At 49.6% G+C, this 18,939-nt stretch overlaps 2 protein-coding genes across 2 annotated transcripts; one reads left to right on the forward strand and one right to left on the reverse strand.

The window, feature by feature from the left end:
* Nucleotides 1-1,132: 1,132 nt before the first annotated feature.
* serp1 (stress-associated endoplasmic reticulum protein 1) lies at nucleotides 1,133-3,549 on the reverse strand. The gene is made up of 3 exons (XM_034548526.1): nucleotides 3,321-3,549; nucleotides 2,287-2,359; nucleotides 1,133-1,862 (listed from the first exon to the last, which is right to left on the reverse strand). Exons 1-3 carry the CDS (start codon nucleotides 3,402-3,404, stop codon nucleotides 1,822-1,824), a joined length of 198 nt encoding a protein of 65 aa, XP_034404417.1. The 5' UTR covers nucleotides 3,405-3,549; the 3' UTR covers nucleotides 1,133-1,821.
* Nucleotides 3,550-5,176: 1,627 nt separating this feature from the next.
* Nucleotides 5,177-18,431, forward strand: eif2a (eukaryotic translation initiation factor 2A). Its single transcript, XM_034548491.1, has 16 exons — nucleotides 5,177-5,273; nucleotides 7,624-7,693; nucleotides 7,770-7,841; nucleotides 7,918-8,036; nucleotides 8,303-8,402; nucleotides 8,504-8,586; nucleotides 8,699-8,772; nucleotides 8,850-8,994; nucleotides 9,088-9,204; nucleotides 14,816-14,972; nucleotides 15,143-15,227; nucleotides 15,787-16,119; nucleotides 16,240-16,344; nucleotides 17,689-17,799; nucleotides 17,920-17,985; nucleotides 18,087-18,431. The coding sequence occupies exons 1-16, from the start codon at nucleotides 5,246-5,248 to the stop codon at nucleotides 18,147-18,149; spliced, it is 1,728 nt and encodes a 575-aa protein (XP_034404382.1). The 5' UTR covers nucleotides 5,177-5,245; the 3' UTR covers nucleotides 18,150-18,431.
* Nucleotides 18,432-18,939: the final 508 nt, after the last annotated feature.

Genomic DNA, 18,939 nt, shown 5'->3' on the forward strand with positions numbered 1-18,939 from the left:
GCCTCTGCGACCATCGCCGCTGCAGCCCTTCTGGCCCCCGGTACCCGTCAGCTGCTTCAGGAAACCCCTGGGCCAACCAGGCCCGAAAGGCTTCCTTCTTCAGTTTGACGGCTTCCCTCACCCCCGGTGTCCACCACCGGGTTCTCGGGTTGCCGCCACGACAGGCACCGATGACCTTCCGGCCACAGCCCCGAGCAGCCGCGTCCACAATAGAGGCTTTGAACAAGGTCCACTCGGATTCCATGTCCCCAGCCTCCCTCGGGATTTGTGTTCTGGTACCAGGTACACTTATGAGCCACCTTATGTTCGAATATGGCGTTCGTTATGGACAAACTGTGGCTAGCACAGAAGTCCAACAACAAAACACCATTCGGGTTCAGATCGGGCAAGCCGTTCCTCCCAATCACGCCCCGCCAGGTTTCTCTGTCATTGCCCACGTGAGCGTTGAAGTCTCCCAGGAGAACTATGGAGTCGGCAGGCGGCGCCCTTTCCAGGACCCCTCCCACCGACTCCAAGATGGCCGGATACTCCGATATGCTGTTCGGTGCATAAGCACAAACAACAGTCAGAGCCTTACTCCCCGCAACCCGTAGGCGCAGGGAGGCGACCCTCTCGTTCCCCGGGGAAAACTCCAACACAGCGGCGCTCAGCCGGGGGCTCGTGAGTATCCCCACTCCCGCCCGGCGCCTCTCATCCTGGGCAACTCCAGAAAAGGACAAAGTCCAACCCTTCTCCAGGAGCTTGGTTCCAGAGCCCATGCTGTGCGTGGAGGTGAGCCCAACTATATCTAGCTGGTACCGCTCCACCTCCTGCACCAGCTCCGGCTCTTTCCCCGCTAGTGAGGTGACGTTCCACGTTCCTAGAGCTAGTCTATGCCGCCAGCGATCGACCCGCCCAGGTCTCCTGCCTGGCCCGCCGCCCGGTCTACATAGCACCCGACCCCGATAATTCTCCCTGCGGGTGGTGGGTCCACAGGGTGACTGCTGCTCCATGATGTTTTTTCGGGCTGAGCCCGACCGGGCCCCTATTTTATATATTGTTGTTATATTTGTGTTTATTGCTTTATGGACTCATGAGTCTGGAATAAAAGAAAATATATATACTGGGCACACAACACTGGGTACACATATTGCACTGGGCACATGTTTTATTAACGGAAAAGACAAAGATGACGTCCATCTTCAAAAGGAAACTTTATTTAGTGAACATGATCGCTCAGGTGTGTCTGAACACAGTGCAGACACACCCGTCAACACCTCCAACCTTCTGATTCAAAAGACCTTCATCGCATTTCTTTTCAAGGGGAGGAGGAGGGGCACAAGGTGAAAGTGGAGGAGGACGAGGACAGATCTCAGATCAGAATGGCAGCTGGAATGTGAAAAAAAAGAGTCCAAACAGACTGGAACAAGTACATAATGTGGATATTGTGGTCTGGATTAAACAGTCCTGGAGCAGGTTGGACTATGACCCCCTCCCCGCACTGATAAGGTGGAATCACAGGGGGCGGGGCTAAAGCACAGGTAAACACAGAAAGGCACATGTATGGCTTGTTTACAGGCAGAACGACTGAGAAGGTCAGTGGGCAGCGACACTTTAAATCAACACTGATACCAGGGGGGTCAGGGCGGCAGTAGGTGGGTGGAGGTGGAGGTGGAGGTGGGGGGGGGGGGGGGGGGGGTTGTTTGGTTGTTTTGTGTGCTGCAGACAGCTGTCAGAGTTCAGGAATGTTCCGGTTGGTTCACGCCGGGGCGGGAAGATGGTGCTCCGGTGATGTTTGTCATCCTCCTTCAGCCCTGGCTCCGCCTCCTGCCTGTGACATCATTACATGCCCATCCTGATGCTCTGGATGATCTGGAAGATGGCTGCAGAGAAACAGACATGTTATTAGAACATACAAGATGAGAAAAGATCAATAAGGTCTCCCTTTGATCACATAGGAGGAGTTAAAGCCAGGTGATCAGTGGTTATTGATCGCTAACTGACATCTCCATAGATCTCAGAGGATGGTTGGACTCTGGTGTTTGATCAGAGTGAGCCCTCTGTATACTAACTGATCTGTGTCTGAGCATGTAAAGCTCCGCCCACACACACCTGAGACACAAGACTCGTCAATAACAAATGACATAGATCAAAGTGACACAGAGAGCACAGTGACATTTACACTGATGATAAGCCCCGCCCCTCCCCTGACGTCAGCGGGGCTTCACTCAAGTGTTGTTTTATATGTAAATAATACATAATAAAATAGAATAAAAACGTTAACATTTATACACATGGAAGAGTCACCTGATCCACAGACGACGAAGATGAAGAGAGCAAGCAGCCACGGACCCACACCTTTATCCTCAGTGACGCTCCTCTGAGGACACACACACACACACACACACACTTAAATCACACTACTGCTTCCCAGTATAGACTGGTTTGATCCCACTACTGGTTCCCCAGTATAGACTGGTTTGATCCCACTACTGGTTCCCCAGTATAGACTGGTTTGATCACACTACTGCTTCCCAGTATAGACTGGTTGGATCCCACTACTGGTTCCCCAGTATAGACTGGTTTGATCCCACTACTGATGTTCCCCAGTATAGACTGGTTGGATCCCACTACTGGTTCCCCAGTATAGACTGGTTTGATCCCACTACTGGTTCCCAGTATAGACTGGTTGGATCCCACTACTGGTTCCCCAGTATAGACTGGTTTGATCCCACTACTGGTTCCCCAGTATAGACTGGTTGGATCCCACTACTGGTTCCCCAGTATAGACTGGTTTGATCCCACTACTGGTTCCCCAGTATAGACTGGTTTGATCCCACTACTGGTTCCCCAGTATAGACTGGTTGGATCCCACTACTGGTTCCCCAGTATAGACTGGTTGGATCCCACTACTGGTTCCCCAGTATAGACTGGTTGGATCCCACTACTGGTTCCCCAGTATAGACTGGTTTGATCCCACTACTGGTTCCCCAGTATAGACTGGTTGGATCCCACTACTGGTTCCCCAGTATAGACTGGTTTGATCCCACTACTGGTTCCCCAGTATAGACTGGTTGGATCCCACTACTGGTTCCCCAGTATAGACTGGTTGGATCCCACTACTGGTTCCCCAGTATAGACTGGTTTGATCCCACTACTGGTTCCCCAGTATAGACTGGTTGGATCCCACTACTGGTTCCCCAGTATAGACTGGTTTGATCCCACTACTGGTTCCCCAGTATAGACTGGTTGGATCCCACTACTGGTTCCCCAGTATAGACTGGTTGGATCTCCATCATAAAACGGATCGAACTGGTCCTGGACCAGCTGGTGTTGCTCACCGTTGACTTGGCCACGTTCCCCCGCAGCGTGATGTTCTTGCTGTGCTTCTCGTTGGCCATGCGGATCCTCTGCTTGGCGACCATCTTGTCTTCTTCTTCTGGATGTTTTATTGGTTTAATACGAGCAGTTCTTCTTCTTCTTCTTCTCTTCCTGCTCGTCTCGGTCGCGGTGCTGACGGACTGGGAGCTCCTCTTTCTTGTCGACGTCCTCAAAAATATGAAGCCACGCCCCCAACACGGCCACTTCCTGCGTGAAGTTACTTTGTGTCAGAATACAACTACCGGCGCGCCCTTTCAAAGTAAAACACTCAGTATCTGTTCATTTCCTGATATCAGTTCTTTGATTACCAATCTATTAAATGTTCTTAATCTTAATCATTCCCTGTGAACTCTGAGATGTATTATAAGTACAATATGTAGCCTAAGATGTATTATAAGTACAATATGTAGCCTAAGATGTATTATAAGTACAATATGTACTCTGAGATGTAGTAGAAGTACAATATGTACCCTGAGATGTAGTAGAAGTACAATATGTACTCTGGGATGTAGCAGAAGTACAATATGTACCCTGAGATGTAGTAGAAGTACAATATGTACTCTGAGATGTAGTAGAAGTACAATATGTACTCTGAGATGTAGCAGAAGTATAATATGTACTCTGAGATGTAGTAGAAGTACAATATGTACTCTGAGATGTAGTAGAAGTACAATATGTACTCTGAGATGTAGCAGAAGTACAATATGTACTCTGAGATGTAGCAGAAGTATAATATGTACTCTGGGATGTATTATAAGTATAATATGTACTCTGGGATGTAGTATAAGTATAATATGTACTCTGGGATGTAGTATAAGTATAATATGTACTCTGAGATGTAGTAGAAGTATAATATGTACTCTGGGATGTAGTAGAAGTATAATATGTACTCTGAGATGTATTATAAGTATAATATGTACTCTGGGATGTAGTAGAAGTATAATATGTACTCTGAGATGTATTATAAGTATAATATGTACTCTGGGATGTAGTAGAAGTATAATATGTACTCTGAGATGTATTATAAGTATAATATGTACTCTGGGATGTAGTAGAAGTATAATATGTACTCTGGGATGTAGTAGAAGTATAATATGTACTCTGAGATGTATTATAAGTATAATATGTACTCTGGGATGTAGTAGAAGTATAATATGTACTCTGGGATGTAGTAGAAGTATAATATGTACTCTGAGATGTATTATAAGTATAATATGTACTCTGGGATGTAGTAGAAGTATAATATGTACTCTGGGATGTAGTAGAAGTATAATATGTACTCTGAGATGTATTATAAGTATAATATGTACTCTGAGATGTAGTAGAAGTATAATATGTACTCTGGGATGTAGTAGAAGTATAATATGTACTCTGAGATGTATTATAAGTATAATATGTACTCTGGGATGTAGTAGAAGTATAATATGTACTCTGAGATGTAGCAGAAGTACAATATGTACTCTGGGATGTAGTAGAAGTAGAAACTGGAAATACTCTAGTAAAGTACCTCATGATTGTACGTATGAAAGTAGCAGTACTTGAGTACATGATTATTAATGTTATTTTCCTGAACACACGTGGTGCTTTACTTTGGAAACGGAAGTACTTCCCCCCTCAGTGTCTGTCCGACAGCTTGATGCCGTTTTAAAAGTGAGACATTATAGAAACAACATTTTCATTAATTGGTTGAACACGTCGCGTCTCTGTGTCGGTAAGAAGACGCCGCTTGAGTCCGAATATTAAATAAAATTAATCTGAGACGACACTTAAATGACGTGTAGAAGAAGAGAGCGGACTGTATGCTGATGTGGCACTGGAAGACCCGCCCTCTTCTGCTCTGACGTGTTTCCGGCGGACGGCTTTCCTTCTTCCGGCACACGTAAACATGGCGCCCCCCATCCCGCTGCTAGCAGGTGGGTCCTTTTAGTTCTCATGAAACTGTTCAATGTGTTTTTAAGACGTTGACACCGACGTGTTACCGAACTACCGGCTACCGGAACAGACCGGAGAGCCAGCGCGCAGGCGCAGACATGTCAGCGACCTCGTTATCGGTAGTTCTGTTAGGAAGCATGGCGCCTCAGTGTAGAGTCTGGTAGATCCACCACACGTCTTAAAGAACAGTGGACGTATCGGGAGTCTTCTGGTTTATTAATAACATGCACAAGTAACAATCCAGGTTGTTAAAATCCCCTTTTAAAGCGGAGTCACGTGCTCAGAAAGGGTGCGTGAGGAGAGAGATGCACCAGGAGCCCCAACCCCCTAAATACACCAGGAGCCCCAACCCCCTAAATGCACCAGGAGCCCCAACCCCCTAAATACACCAGGAGCCCCAACCCCCTAAATACACCAGGAGCCCCAACCCCCTAAATACACCAGGAGCCCCAACCCCCTAAATACACCAGGAGCCCCAACCCCCTAAATACACCAGGAGCCCCAACTCCCTAAATACACCAGGAGCCCTAACCCCCTAACCCTAAATACACCAGGAGCCCCAACCCCCTAAATACACCAGGAGCCCCAACCCCCTAAATACACCAGGAGCCCTAACCCTAAATGCACCAGGAGCCCTAACCCCCTAACCCTAAATGCACCAGGAGCCCTAACCCCCTAACCCTAAATACACCAGGAGCCCTAACCCCCTAACCCTAAATGCACCAGGAGCCCCAACCCCCTAAATACACCAGGAGCCCCAACCCCCTAACCCTAAATGCACCAGGAGCCCCAACCCCCTAACCCTAAATACACCAGGAGCCCCAACCCCCTAACCCTAAATGCACCAGGAGCCCCAACCCCCTAAATACACCAGGAGCCCCAACCCCCTAACCCTAAATGCACCAGGAGCCCCAACCCCCTAACCCTAAATGCACCAGGAGCCCCAACCCCCTAACCCTAAATGCACCAGGAGCCCTAACCCTAAATGCACCAGGAGCCCTAACCCCCTAACCCTAAATGCACCAGGAGCCCTAACCCCCTAACCCTAAATGCACCAGGAGCCCTAACCCCCTAACCCTAAATGCACCAGGAGCCCTAACCCCCTAACCCTAAATACACCAGGAGCCCCAACCCCCTAACCCTAAATGCACCAGGAGCCCCAACCCCCTAAATACACCAGGAGCCCCAACCCCCTAACCCTAAATGCACCAGGAGCCCCAACCCCCTAACCCTAAATACACCAGGAGCCCCAACCCCCTAACCCTAAATGCACCAGGAGCCCCAACCCCCTAAATACACCAGGAGCCCCAACCCCCTAACCCTAAATGCACCAGGAGCCCCAACCCCCTAACCCTAAATGCACCACGAGCCCCAACCCCCTAACCCTAAATGCACCAGGAGCCCTAACCCTAAATGCACCAGGAGCCCTAACCCCCTAACCCTAAATGCACCAGGAGCCCTAACCCCCTAACCCTAAATGCACCAGGAGCTGGATGTAAAACGTTCTAAAAGCACTGAAGGGACGTCTGTTTTAAAGATGAATGGAAGAGTGACACTTGTTGCTACTGGAAATGTCTTCCATGTAATGTATTGGGACAGACTGCTCAGCTGGTGAACTCTGATATGTGTAATTAATAATCTCCTTATGAAGTCTAGCCTACATGATCTAAACTAGAGAGCTCACATTACCGAAAGCTCGCCTTGTTTTACCGCCTTTAAATCGACAGTTGTGTTCATTTAGTTTTAAATGAGTGAAAGACACGTAAAGACCTGTGAAGACACCACGTAAAGACCTGTGAAGACGCGTGTCCTTCATCTGAGGCATGAGCGGTAGAGAACGTGTTCATCTGAGGTGTTGGAGGTGCAGAACGTGTTCATCTGAGGTGTAGGAGGTGCAGAACGTGTTCATCTGAGGTGTAGGAGGTGCAGAACGTGTTCATCTGAGGTGTTGGAGGTGCAGAACGTGTTCATCTGAGGTGTAGGAGGTGCAGAACGTGTTCATCTGAGGTGTAGGAGGTGCAGAACGTGTTCATCTGAGGTGTTGGAGGTGCAGAACGTGTTCATCTGAGGTGTAGGAGGTGCAGAACGTGTTCATCTGAGGTGTTGGAGGTGCAGAACGTGTTCATCTGAGGTGTAGGAGGTGCAGAACGTGTTCATCTGAGGTGTAGGAGGTGCAGAACGTGTTCATCTGAGGTGTAGGAGGTGCAGAACGTGTTCATCTGAGGTGTAGGAGGTGCAGAACGTGCCTTATTGAACACAATGATTCAGTGGAACGTTTCAAATTGCTGAATGTTCCTCTGGTAGACACATGATCTATTCCGTGTGTTTCAGTGAGAGGGTCAGACGGGACGGCTCTGCTCTCTGGTCCTCCTTCCTGTGAGCAGCACTCGTCCTTCCAGAGGTAACTCATCCCTTCAGCATTAGCGTTAGCATTAGCATGTGGAAACGGGTGTGTCAGGTGTGTCTTTGTGTCTCAGGGACTCTCGGTCGAGCAGGTGTGTCTCCTTCAGCAGAGACGGGACGCTGTTCGGCTGGTGCAACGGACTCAAGTAATTATTCCATAATATTATTCATATTATAATTTGTAATGCTATTAATAGGATTAATAATCTGTCTGTCTCTCAGTGTCTCTGTGGTGAAGTCTTCAGATGGATCTGTTGTCTCCACCTTGGACCTCCCGAAGACATCTCTGTTGGACTTTTCTCCTCTCAACAACGTTCTGGCCACCTGGCAACCGTACAGCAGTAAGTGAGACAGTGTGTATATTTATGTGTGTGATATTAATGTTATGAACCCAGCCACGAGGGCGGTTGATGTTCCGACATTTATGGGATGTCCACAAAAAGTATAAAGCAGAAATAAAGGCCATTCCTTCTATGGTGGAAGGCGGAAATTCTAACTATTTCCACGGAGATAAGCCACGCCTCTCCGGCCCCTCTAGTGCAAATTATGCAAATCTCTCTCTTTCTTATTCCCTCTTTCTCTCTCTCTTGTTCTCTTTCTCTCTCAGAGCCTAAAGACAGTGTTCAGGGTGAAGCTAACCTCCAGCTGTGGGACTTGTGGAGCGGTCAGCTGATCAAAGCTTTGTATCAGAAGAAGGTGGACTCATGGTGTGTGTCTGTGTGTGTGTCTCTGTGTGTGTCTGTGTGTGTGTGTGTGTGTGTGTGTCTGTGTCTGTGGGTCTGTGATACTGTGCTGTGATTGGCTGCAGGTGTCCCAGCTGGTCTGAAGACGAGAAGCTCTCGGTGAGGAGTGTCAACAACGAGCTGCACTTCTACGAGAACAACGACTTCAGTAAGAATACCCGCGTTGACCCGACGCAGACCCCTTCTCTGTGGGTGTAGACCGTCCCAGTGGGACAGGACCTGGTCCCAGACGGTCCAGCTGATGCTGTTTGTCTTTTCAGACGTGATCGCCAACAAGCTTCACATGCAGAAAGTGTCCGACTTTGCGTTGTCTCCTGGAGGTCAGCCCAACAAGGTGAGCACCCAGCACAGGGAGAGTAGGAGGTTTAAACCTGATCCTGGTCCCATCCTTGTCCTGTCTGTCTCCTCCAGGTCGCGGTCTACGTCCCTGGCAGTAAAGGAGCCCCCTCGTTTGTGCGTTTGTACCAATACCCAGTGCTGGGAGGACCCACTGCTGCACTCGCCAACAAGAGCTTCTTCAAGGCCGACAGAGTCAGCATGCAGTGGAACAAGAAAGGTGGGAGAGCGGTCCTGTTCCTGGTCCTGGTTCTGGACTGTTTAATATGCTTAGTCTTTGATTCCTACTAATTGAGGACTTCCTGTCTCTCAGCTTCTGCGGTTCTGGTGACGGCGAGTACCGAGGTTGATAAAAGTGGAGCTTCGTACTACGGAGAGCAAACGCTTCACTTCCTGTCAGCGAGCGGAGAGACGGCTCTGGTTCAACTACGTGAGTCCTCGTCCTCTACCTGAGATTAGTCCTGTGTACTTTATACTCCTTTGTACTAGTCCTGTGTACTTATTATTATGTTGCTTATTATGTGTTTTATCCAATAGTATTAATAACGTATTGTAGGAGCGTAGAAATAACGAAGAGGCAAGTATCCCCTTTGGCCGCAACTTAAAGGGGCCCCATGAATTCGGTCCTTTTAGTCCCCTACATGCCACCCCCCCAGAATTCACCACCTCTAGAGATTAGTCCCCAAAAACCCTTAATGCCAACCTTACCTGCTGGTCCAGGTCCAGATGCGCCGGTTCAACCGACGCGTATTGCAGCCGGCCGCCCATGGCGACCTTGCGGGTTTTGTCTCCGGTCTCCAGAATGCGAAACGGCCTGACATAGGGGTGTTCAAAGGGACCCACGACTGTGGAAATCCATTGTTGCGTCTGCCAGAGCCATTTTAGCGTCCACAAACGCCCGTTCCCTCTCTTCGGTCCAGTCCACAACCTGTTTGATGGCCTTGCCCTTCAGGGCTTCGTACAGGGGCCTCATCAATTGTGCTGCTCAGGGAATAAAGTGATGGTAAAAATGTACCATCCCTAAAAACTCCTGCAGGGCCCTCACTGTGAGTGGGTGTGTAAAGTTAATCACTGCCTCCAACTTTGACGGGAGAGGAACTGCCCCGTCCTTTGTGATGCGGTGTCCTAGAAAGTCAATGGTGGTTAATCCAAACTGGCACTTAGCTGGGTTGATGATCAACCCGTGCTGGCTGAGCCGCCCAAACAGAGTCCGGAGGTGCGCCATATGGTGCTCTCGACAAACTGGCTACCAGGATGTCATCCAGGTAAACGAACAGAAACGGCAGGTCCCTCAGCACCGTGTCCATTAGATGCTGGAATGTCTGTACTGCATTCTTGAGGCTGAATGGCATCCTCAAGAACTCAAACAGGCCGAGCGGAGTGATCAGCACCGTCTTGGCTGCAGTACCAGGTCCACTTTCGAAAACATCATGCTATCCCACAAGTGGACAGAAAAGTCTTGAATATGTGGAACTGGATCCGGGATTGTTGCTTCATTGAGCCGGCAGTAATCTCCACGCGGGCGCCACCCCGCACCCAGGCTTCGGTGCAATATTCAACGGTGAAGCCCACGGACTGTTGGAGTGGCGAATAATTCCCAGGCGCTCCATGTTTTCAAACTCGGCCTTGGCGATGGTAAGCTTTGCCGGATCAAGGTGCTGGGCCCGGGCATGTACCGGTGGGCCAGTGGTAGAGATGTGATGCTCCACCTCATGCTTGACCGTGGGAACTCGGCCAGCAGATGCAGAAACTCATCAGGAACCGCCAGCATGCTAGTCAACCTGGTAGAGCCAGCTCCACTTAGTGTACATTGGTACGAACAAAACGTCACCGCATTTATCAGGCGGTGGCCCTTGACGTCCATCAATAATCCAGAAGTGCATGGGAAATCCGTGCCCAGCAGGGGAATGGCAATTTTGGCAGTGACAAAGTCCCAGCTAAAACGCTGCCCCATAAACCACAGCTCCATGCACCATGTCACAAAAGTGTGTTAGAAGTACCGTTCGCGGCTAGGGGAGGGTGGAACTGCCCGTTTGTCAGCATGTCCACCCGTGATGCAGGCACCTTTGCGCCCCTGTGTCGCAGAGAAAGTGCCTGCCGGAAACGTCGTCTCCAATGAACAGTAGCCTGCCTACCCGACTGACGCTCATGGCCGTTACTGAGCGCCAGCCCTGGCATTTCCGTGTCGCCGAAACTGTATGGAGAATGGCACTTTTTAGCCTTTGGCCCAAACCTTGCGTGGGAATAACACAGGCTGGTAGAACTCTGCCGTTGGCTTGTTGCTGCGACGACCGCCGTCTCCCCCAGCAGCCATTCCATGGCTTGTGCCGGCCTCAGCGCGACCGTGTAGCTTTGTTGACCAGCCAGGAAGAACTTATCGGCCTCCTCGGACAACTCCCAACAGTCGATGATCGTGGTGTTGGCCGCACCTGCAACTATAAACAACATTCCCTTCCTGGTGCCCTTTAATACTCTCTTAAAGGGACCCCGTGAATTCGGTCCTTTTAGTGCCCTACAGTATGGAAGTATTTATTGAATAGTAATACAATAATTAAAGGAGCCTCAATCTGATGAGGTCTAGAGATGGTGTCCTCTGGTCTGATGAGGTCTAGAGATGGTGTCTGAGTTCTAGAGATGGTGTCTGAGTTCTAGAGATGGTGTCTGAGTTCTAGAGATGGTGTGCTTGTTTATTTTACAGGGACAATGCATACTAATCTACAGTAAAACTAAGTGAGCCAGAGAGGTTAACTTTCATCTGCTGTCCCAGGCCAGATGTTTTTGAAGGCAGACAGAAATTACAACATTTCCAATAACATAATGCAATTAAGAGAGTAACGTATGGACAAAAACAATTCACATAGGCCATGTTTGAATGATTTGTATGTGTCTGTTGTGTGATGGCAAAGCATTCCACGAGTTAGCTGAATTCACATACAATACTGTATTGTTAAAAGAGCTTGACCTACTGTATGTGAGATGACACAATCACCTCTTGAAGCAGATAGGTGTGTCTGCCACTTAGAGTGCGTTGTTTAAAAACAATGCACTTTTAGATTTTGTTTGGCATGGGCCACCAATGTATTGCTTTTGATCAGTGACCAGCAGTCCCATAGGGATCATATCTGTTGGTTCACCCACTCGTTGGTATTGATCTGGACGCCAGACCCGGTTGAAGTTGGCATGCTGCTACTGGGGCCTTGATGTAGCCTGGTGGTCGCTCGCTTGCTACTGCTAGGTCCTGGGCCTAGCCTGGTGGTAGCTGGCTTGTTACTGCTGGGGTCTTGGTGTAGCTTAGTGGTAGCTGGCATGCTACTGCTGGGGTCTTGGTGTAGCCTGGTGGTCGCTCGCTTGCTACTGCTAGGTCCTGGGCCTAGCCTGGTGGTAGCTGGCTTGTTACTGCTGGGGTCTTGGTGTAGCTTAGTGGTAGCTGGCATGCTACTGCTGGGGTCTTGATGTAGCCTGGTGGTCGCTCGCTTGCTACTGCTAGGTCCTGGGCCTAGCCTGGTGGTAGCTGGCTTGTTACTGCTGGGGTCTTGGTGTAGCTTAGTGGTAGCTGGCATGCTACTGCTGGGGTCTTGGTGTAGCCTGGTGGTAGCTGGCTTGTTATTGCTGGGGTCTTGGTGTAGCCTGGTGGTAGCTGGCATGCTACTGCTGGGGTCTTGGTGTAGCCTGGTGGTAGCTGGCATGCTACTGCTGGGGTCTTGGTGTAGCTTAGTGGTAGCTGGCATGCTACTGCTGGGGTCTTGGTGTAGCCTGGTGGTAGGTGGCATGCTACTGCTGGGGTCTTGGTGTAGCCTGGTGGTAGGTGGCATGCTACTGCTGGGGTCTTGGTGTAGCTTAGTGGTAGCTGGCATGCTACTGCTGGGGTCTTGGTGTAGCCTGGTGGTAGCTGGCATGCTACTGCTGGGGTCTTGGTGTAGCTTAGTGGTAGCTGGCTTGTTACTGCTGGGGTCTTGGTGTAGCCTGGTGGTAACTGGCATCTTGGTGTAGCTTAGTGGTAGCTGGCATGCTACTGCTGGGGTCTTGGTCTAGCCTGGTGGTAGCTGGCATGCTACTGCTGGGGTCTTGGTGTAGCTTAGTGGTAGCTGGCTTGTTACTGCTGGGGTCTTGGTGTAGCCTGGTGGTAGCTGGCATGCTACTGCTGGGGTCTTGGTGTAGCTTAGTGGTAGCTGGCATGCTACTGCTGGGGTCTTGGTGTAGCCTGGTGGTAGGTGGCATGCTACTGCTGGGGTCTTGGTGTAGCCTGGTGGTAGGTGGCATGCTACTGCTGGGGTCTTGGTGTAGCTTAGTGGTAGCTGGCATGCTACTGCTGGGGTCTTGGTGTAGCCTGGTGGTAGCTGGCATGCTACTGCTGGGGTCTTGGTGTAGCTTAGTGGTAGCTGGCTTGTTACTGCTGGGGTCTTGGTGTAGCCTGGTGGTAACTGGCATCTTGGTGTAGCTTAGTGGTAGCTGGCATGCTACTGCTGGGGTCTTGGTCTAGCCTGGTGGTAGCTGGCATGCTACTGCTGGGGTCTTGGTGTAGCTTAGTGGTAGCTGGCTTGTTACTGCTGGGGTCTTGGTGTAGCCTGGTGGTAGGTGGCATGCTACTGCTGGGGTCTTGGTGTAGCTTAGTGGTAGCTGGCATGCTACTGCTGGGGTCTTGGTGTAGCCTGGTGGTAGGTGGCATGCTACTGCTGGGGTCTTGGTGTAGCTTAGTGGTAGCTGGCATGCTACTGCTGGGGTCTTGGTGTAGCCTGGTGGTAGCTGGCATGCTACTGCTGGGGTCTTGGTGTAGCCTGGTGGTAGCTGGCATGCTACTGCTGGGGTCTTGGTGTAGCTTAGTGGTAGCTGGCTTGTTACTGCTGGGGTCTTGGTGTAGCCTGGTGGTAGCTGGCATGCTACTGCTGGGGTCTTGGTGTAGCCTGGTGGTAGGTGGCATGCTACTGCTGGGGTCTTGGTGTAGCTTAGTGGTAGCTGGCTTGTTACTGCTGGGGTCTTGGTGTAGCTTAGTGGTAGCTGGCATGCTACTGCTGGGGTCTTGGTGTAGCCTGGTGGTAGCTGGCATGCTACTGCTGGGGTCTTGGTGTAGCCTGGTGGTAGCTGGCATGCTACTGCTGGGGTCTTGGTGTAGCTTAGTGGTAGCTGGCTTGTTACTGCTGGGGTCTTGGTGTAGCCTGGTGGTAGCTGGCATGCTACTGCTGGGGTCTTGGTGTAGCCTGGTGGTAGGTGGCATGCTACTGCTGGGGTCTTGGTGTAGCTTAGTGGTAGCTGGCTTGTTACTGCTGGGGTCTTGGTGTAGCTTAGTGGTAGCTGGCATGCTACTGCTGGGGTCTTGGTGTAGCCTGGTGGTAGCTGGCATGCTACTGCTGGGGTCTTGGTGTAGCCTGGTGGTAGCTGGCATGCTACTGCTGGGGTCTTGGTGTAGCTTAGTGGTAGCTGGCATGCTACTGCTGGGGTCTTGGTGTAGCTTAGTGGTAGCTGGCATGCTACTGCTGGGGTCTTGGTGTAGCTTAGTGGTAGCTGGCATGCTACTGCTGGGGTCTTGGTGTAGCCTGGTGGTAGGTGGCATGCTACTGCTGGGGTCTTGGTGTAGCTTAGTGGTAGCTGGCATGCTACTGCTGGGGTCTTGGTGTAGCTTAGTGGTAGCTGGCATGCTACTGCTGGGGTCTTGGTGTAGCCTGGTGGTAGGTGGCATGCTACTGCTGGGGTCTTGGTGTAGCCTGGTGGTAGGTGGCATGCTACTGCTGGGGTCTTGGTCTAGCCTGGTGGTAGGTGGCATGCTACTGCTGGGGTCTTGGTCTAGCCTGGTGGTAGGTGGCATGTTACTGTTGGGGTCTTTTGCTTCTGTTGGTTTCTTCCTTCCAGTATAGTTTAGTTGAAAAGCATCAGCTAAAACTGATAGAATCTGGAGTAAAATGTTAAGAAGATTGGTGTGGAGCCAAACACACCACACCTGTCCTCGGCAGCCATGACAGTTTGTTAGTTTTGATGAGGTCTTGGTCTGTTTTAGTTCAGTGACCTGAGAGAAGTTGTGTGTGTGTGTGTCTCTCTGTTGGACACAGAGAAAACCGGTCCCATCTACGATGTGGTCTGGAGTCCCAACTCGTCAGAGTTCTGCGTGGTCTACGGCTTCATGCCCGCCAAAGCTACCGTGTACAGCCTCAAGTGTGACCCGCTGTTCGACTTTGGAACCGGACCACGGAACGCCGCCTACTACAGGTGAGGAACCACCTGTCCTCTAGGGGCACCACCATCTTCATGGAGCCAATCAGCAGCCTCCACGCTGCAGTTCCTTTACTTTCCACTAGAGGTCAAATCAGCTTTCAGCAGATCCTTGAACTTTTTCTGGAGTTTATGATGAATCCCATGTTTGATCCTCCTGGTTTCAGTCCTCAGGGTCACATCCTGGTCCTGGCCGGCTTTGGGAACCTGCGGGGTCAGATGGAGGTCTGGGATGCCAAGAAGTACAAACAGGTGAAGAGGAAGGAACCAAAGCCAGAGTTCCTCTTTATTCCAAAAACATCATCCTGTTATTATAGAGAATGTAAACACAATATGTATTTATCTTTAATAAAGGTAACTTCCTCTAAACACTATATAATATGTATTTATTATTATTAAAGGTAATGCCCTCTAAATACTATAATATATATTTATTATTAAGAATGGTAATACCCTCTAAACACTAATATATATCAATAATAAAGGTAATGTCCTCTAAACACTATATAATATGTATTTATTATTATTAAAGGTAACACCCTCCAACCACTATATAATATATATTTATGTTTAATGACGAAACAGACAGTAAACACTAACTTTTCATATCTATCATCATTTAGTTCGCTAATTTTACACATTGTTAAAGGAGAAGTTTGACTGATTGAAAGTGATGATCCAGAATAAGAAAAGATGGAGGATCACTGACTGAGCCCTGGGGAACTCTGCTGGTCTGAGATAAGGGACTTGACCTGAACCCCCTCCAGGTCCCAGCTGCTCCCCTTTTAATCCGACCTGTCTGTCCTCTCAGGTGTCCAAACCTCAGGCGCCGGACGCCACACACTTCTCCTGGTGTCCGGACGGCGAGCACGTGGTGACTGCCACGTGCTCCCCCCGGTTACGGGTCAGCAACGGGTATAAGATCTGGCACTACACCGGCTCGGTGCTGCTCAAGCAGGACGCGGCCGCCGGCTCGGAGCTGTGGGAGGTCCGCTGGCAGCCCTTCCCTGAAGGCAGCTTCCCCGAGCGGGCTATCAAGTACCAGGCGGCGCCCAGTGATCTGGGCACCACAGAGGCCACGCCCACACAGGCGTACCGCCCACCTGCAATGAGACACCTGCCGGCCACGCCCAGCTCCAAACTGGTGAGGAACCAGGCCTGAACTGGTTTACAGTCCTCAAATACGTGTTTATGTACTGGCCTTTACAGGAAGACATGGTGATGAAGATCATCATCATCATTTAACCTTGTTTGTTTCTGTCAGCATGAGGAGGAGCTTCCTCAGAACCTGCGTCCAGGAGAGAAACGGATCTCTAAAGCAGCTCTGAAGAACCAGCAGAAACGAGAGAACAAGAAGGCTGCGAAACAGGTGACCTGATGTCAGCCAATCACACGGCTCTAAAGATAGACCCAGGTGACCTGATGTCAGCCAATCACACGGCTCTAAAGAGACCCAGGTGACCTGATGTCAGCCAATCACACGGCTCTAAAGATAGACCCAGGTGACCTGATGTCAGCCAATCACACGGCTCTAAAGATAGACCCAGGTGACCTGATGTCAGCCAATCACACGGCTCTAAAGAGACCCAGGTGACCTGATGTCAGCCAATCACACGGCTCTAAAGATAGACCCAGGTGACCTGATGTCAGCCAATCACACGGCTCTAAAGATAGACCCAGGTGACCTGATGTCAGCCAATCACACGGCTCTAAAGGTAGACCCAGGTGACCTGATGTCAGCCAATCACACGGCTCTAAAGATAGACCCAGGTGACCTGATGTCAGCCAATCACACGGCTCTAAAGATAGACCCAGGTGACCTGATGTCAGCCAATCACACGGCTCTAAAGGTAGACCCAGGTGACCTGATGTCAGCCAATCACACGGCTCTAAAGATAGACCCAGGTGACCTGATGTCAGCCAATCACACGGCTCTAAAGATAGACCCAGGTGACCTGATGTCAGCCAATCACACGGCTCTAAAGATAGACCCAGGTGACCTGATGTCAGCCAATCACACGGCTCTAAAGATAGACCCAGGTGACCTGATGTCAGCCAATCACACGGCTCTAAAGATAGACCCAGGTGACCTGATGTCAGCCAATCACACGGCTCTAAAGATAGACCCAGGTGACCTGATGATGGAATGTAGAAGAGCGGTGTCATCATCGGGGGCGTTGACAAAAAACTGTTCAAGTCTGAACGTTTTTAGCTGCCTTCAAATAATACACAGGAAGTTCCAAAAACGGACTTCCTGCTATTTCCGATCTGTAGGCTGCTTGTAGTTTACAGACCTCGTGCGAATTTATTCATGTGTTTGTAAATATATATTTATGTAGAAATGTGTATGTACCTGCATTTTATGCTTTCTTTTGTTTTTTCATGTCTGTGAAAAACTTTGCTGCTTATTCAGATACGTGTTGTATGAATAAGCCTTATTATTATCAACCATACATGTTTTTAGATTAAACCGACTACTCAATAACAACTTCACTGTCTAATCTAAGAGCCAATCAGCTCTGATGTTGCGACGGACAGGCATTTCCCATCATGCACTGGGCCATGGTGGAAAGCTACTGCAGCACCTGGATCTAAAATCTGTGTCCGCTTCGCTCTTGTGAGATTATCGTTGACCACGTGTGCATGACGTCAGAGCAAGTCGAGATCAAGTCGGACACAAATATTCTATATTAACATGACAATTATTGCGCAGGAGGCAAAGCCTGAACCTGAACCTCCATCTGACTCCGCCCTAAGTATCAGCCAATCAAAGCTGAGCAGTGGAGACCCCGAGACTGACAGGAAGATAAAGAATGTGAAGAAGGTGAATAAAGTCTTTCTTACAGCTGCTGTGATTGGTTCGGTGTGTCCTCTGCTGTGATTGGTTCGGTGTGTCCTCTGCTGTGATTGGTCGGTGTGACAGTGATGTGTTTGTGTCTTCCAGAAACTTAAAGCCATCGAGGAGCTGAAGGATCAGCAGGCGTCTGGAAAAGTTCTGCAGAAGAACCAGGTGATGTTTCCCTCATTTAAATACATACAAATAAAAACACCTATACACATTATAGATTATTGATCAGTGATCAGTCTGATGGGTGTGTTTGACTTGTTCAGCTGGAGAAGCTGCAGAAAGAGGATCAGCTGCTGAAGGAGCTGGAGGAGCTGCAGATCTGTTAATAGGGGGTGCCATGAGCTACAGGCCACGCCCCCTCTGTTCTCTCACACACACACACACACACATGTTCATCCGTGCTGAGGGGGTGTAGCCACGATTGACTCCTCCTACAGTCATGATCTGATGGGTTTGAGCTTCGATTCAGTTCTTTCTCTGGAGAAAAGGAATTCTGATAAATGTAATTTAGTGTGGGTATATGTAAAGCCCTGTTGCTATGCAACATCTGTACAGAACTGAAGCCTTTGACAGTGTTCCTTTCAAAATAAAAGCCGGAATTAAACTAATAAACTGTTTTTCAGTCGTTTTGTATCATGAGGTGTTCAATTCCGGTGAGAGCTGTTAGTTTGAACATATTGGGCGCTGTTAATTTATTTTGTATAGCCCAATATCACAAACTCCCCTCAGAGGGCTTTACAATCTGTACACATACGACATCCCTGACCTTTGACCTCACATCGGATCAGGAAAAACTCCCCAAAAATAACCTTTGACAGGGAAAAAAGGGAAGAAACCTTCAGGAGAGCAACAGAGGAGGATCCCTCTCCCCAGATGGACAGAAGAATAGATGTCATGTGACCAGATGAACAGAGTTACAGAGTTACATAAACACATTACATGAATATGACAATGTATGAATGGAACTCCAATCCATGAAACAGAAGGAGGTAGAGAGGAGGGGGCGGGGCATCAGCAGGGCCAATGGGAGGCCGGTTCACCAGCATCAGACACCTCCAGGTCCAATGGACCCTATGAGACGTGAAGTCACAAAGACTCCGGGGAGGAAGCAGAGTT

Source organism: Cyclopterus lumpus, chromosome 13, assembly GCF_009769545.1.
Source record: "Cyclopterus lumpus isolate fCycLum1 chromosome 13, fCycLum1.pri, whole genome shotgun sequence".
NCBI classification, from domain to species: Eukaryota; Metazoa; Chordata; class Actinopteri; order Perciformes; family Cyclopteridae; genus Cyclopterus; species Cyclopterus lumpus.

Coding starts and splice junctions, on each gene's coding strand:
- serp1 (XM_034548526.1), bottom strand. CDS start 3,404: ATGGTCGCCAAGCAGAGGATCCGCATGGCCAACGAGAAGCACAGCAAG. Junction 2,360..3,320: donor GGAACGTGGCCAAGTCAACG/GTGAGCAACACC, acceptor GTGTGTCCTCAG/AGGAGCGTCACTGAGGATAA. Junction 1,863..2,286: donor CTTCGTCGTCTGTGGATCAG/GTGACTCTTCCA, acceptor GTTTCTCTGCAG/CCATCTTCCAGATCATCCAG.
- eif2a (XM_034548491.1), top strand. CDS start 5,246: ATGGCGCCCCCCATCCCGCTGCTAGCAG. Junction 8,995..9,087: donor CATGCAGTGGAACAAGAAAG/GTGGGAGAGCGG, acceptor CCTGTCTCTCAG/CTTCTGCGGTTCTGGTGACG. Junction 16,120..16,239: donor CCACGCCCAGCTCCAAACTG/GTGAGGAACCAG, acceptor TGTTTCTGTCAG/CATGAGGAGGAGCTTCCTCA.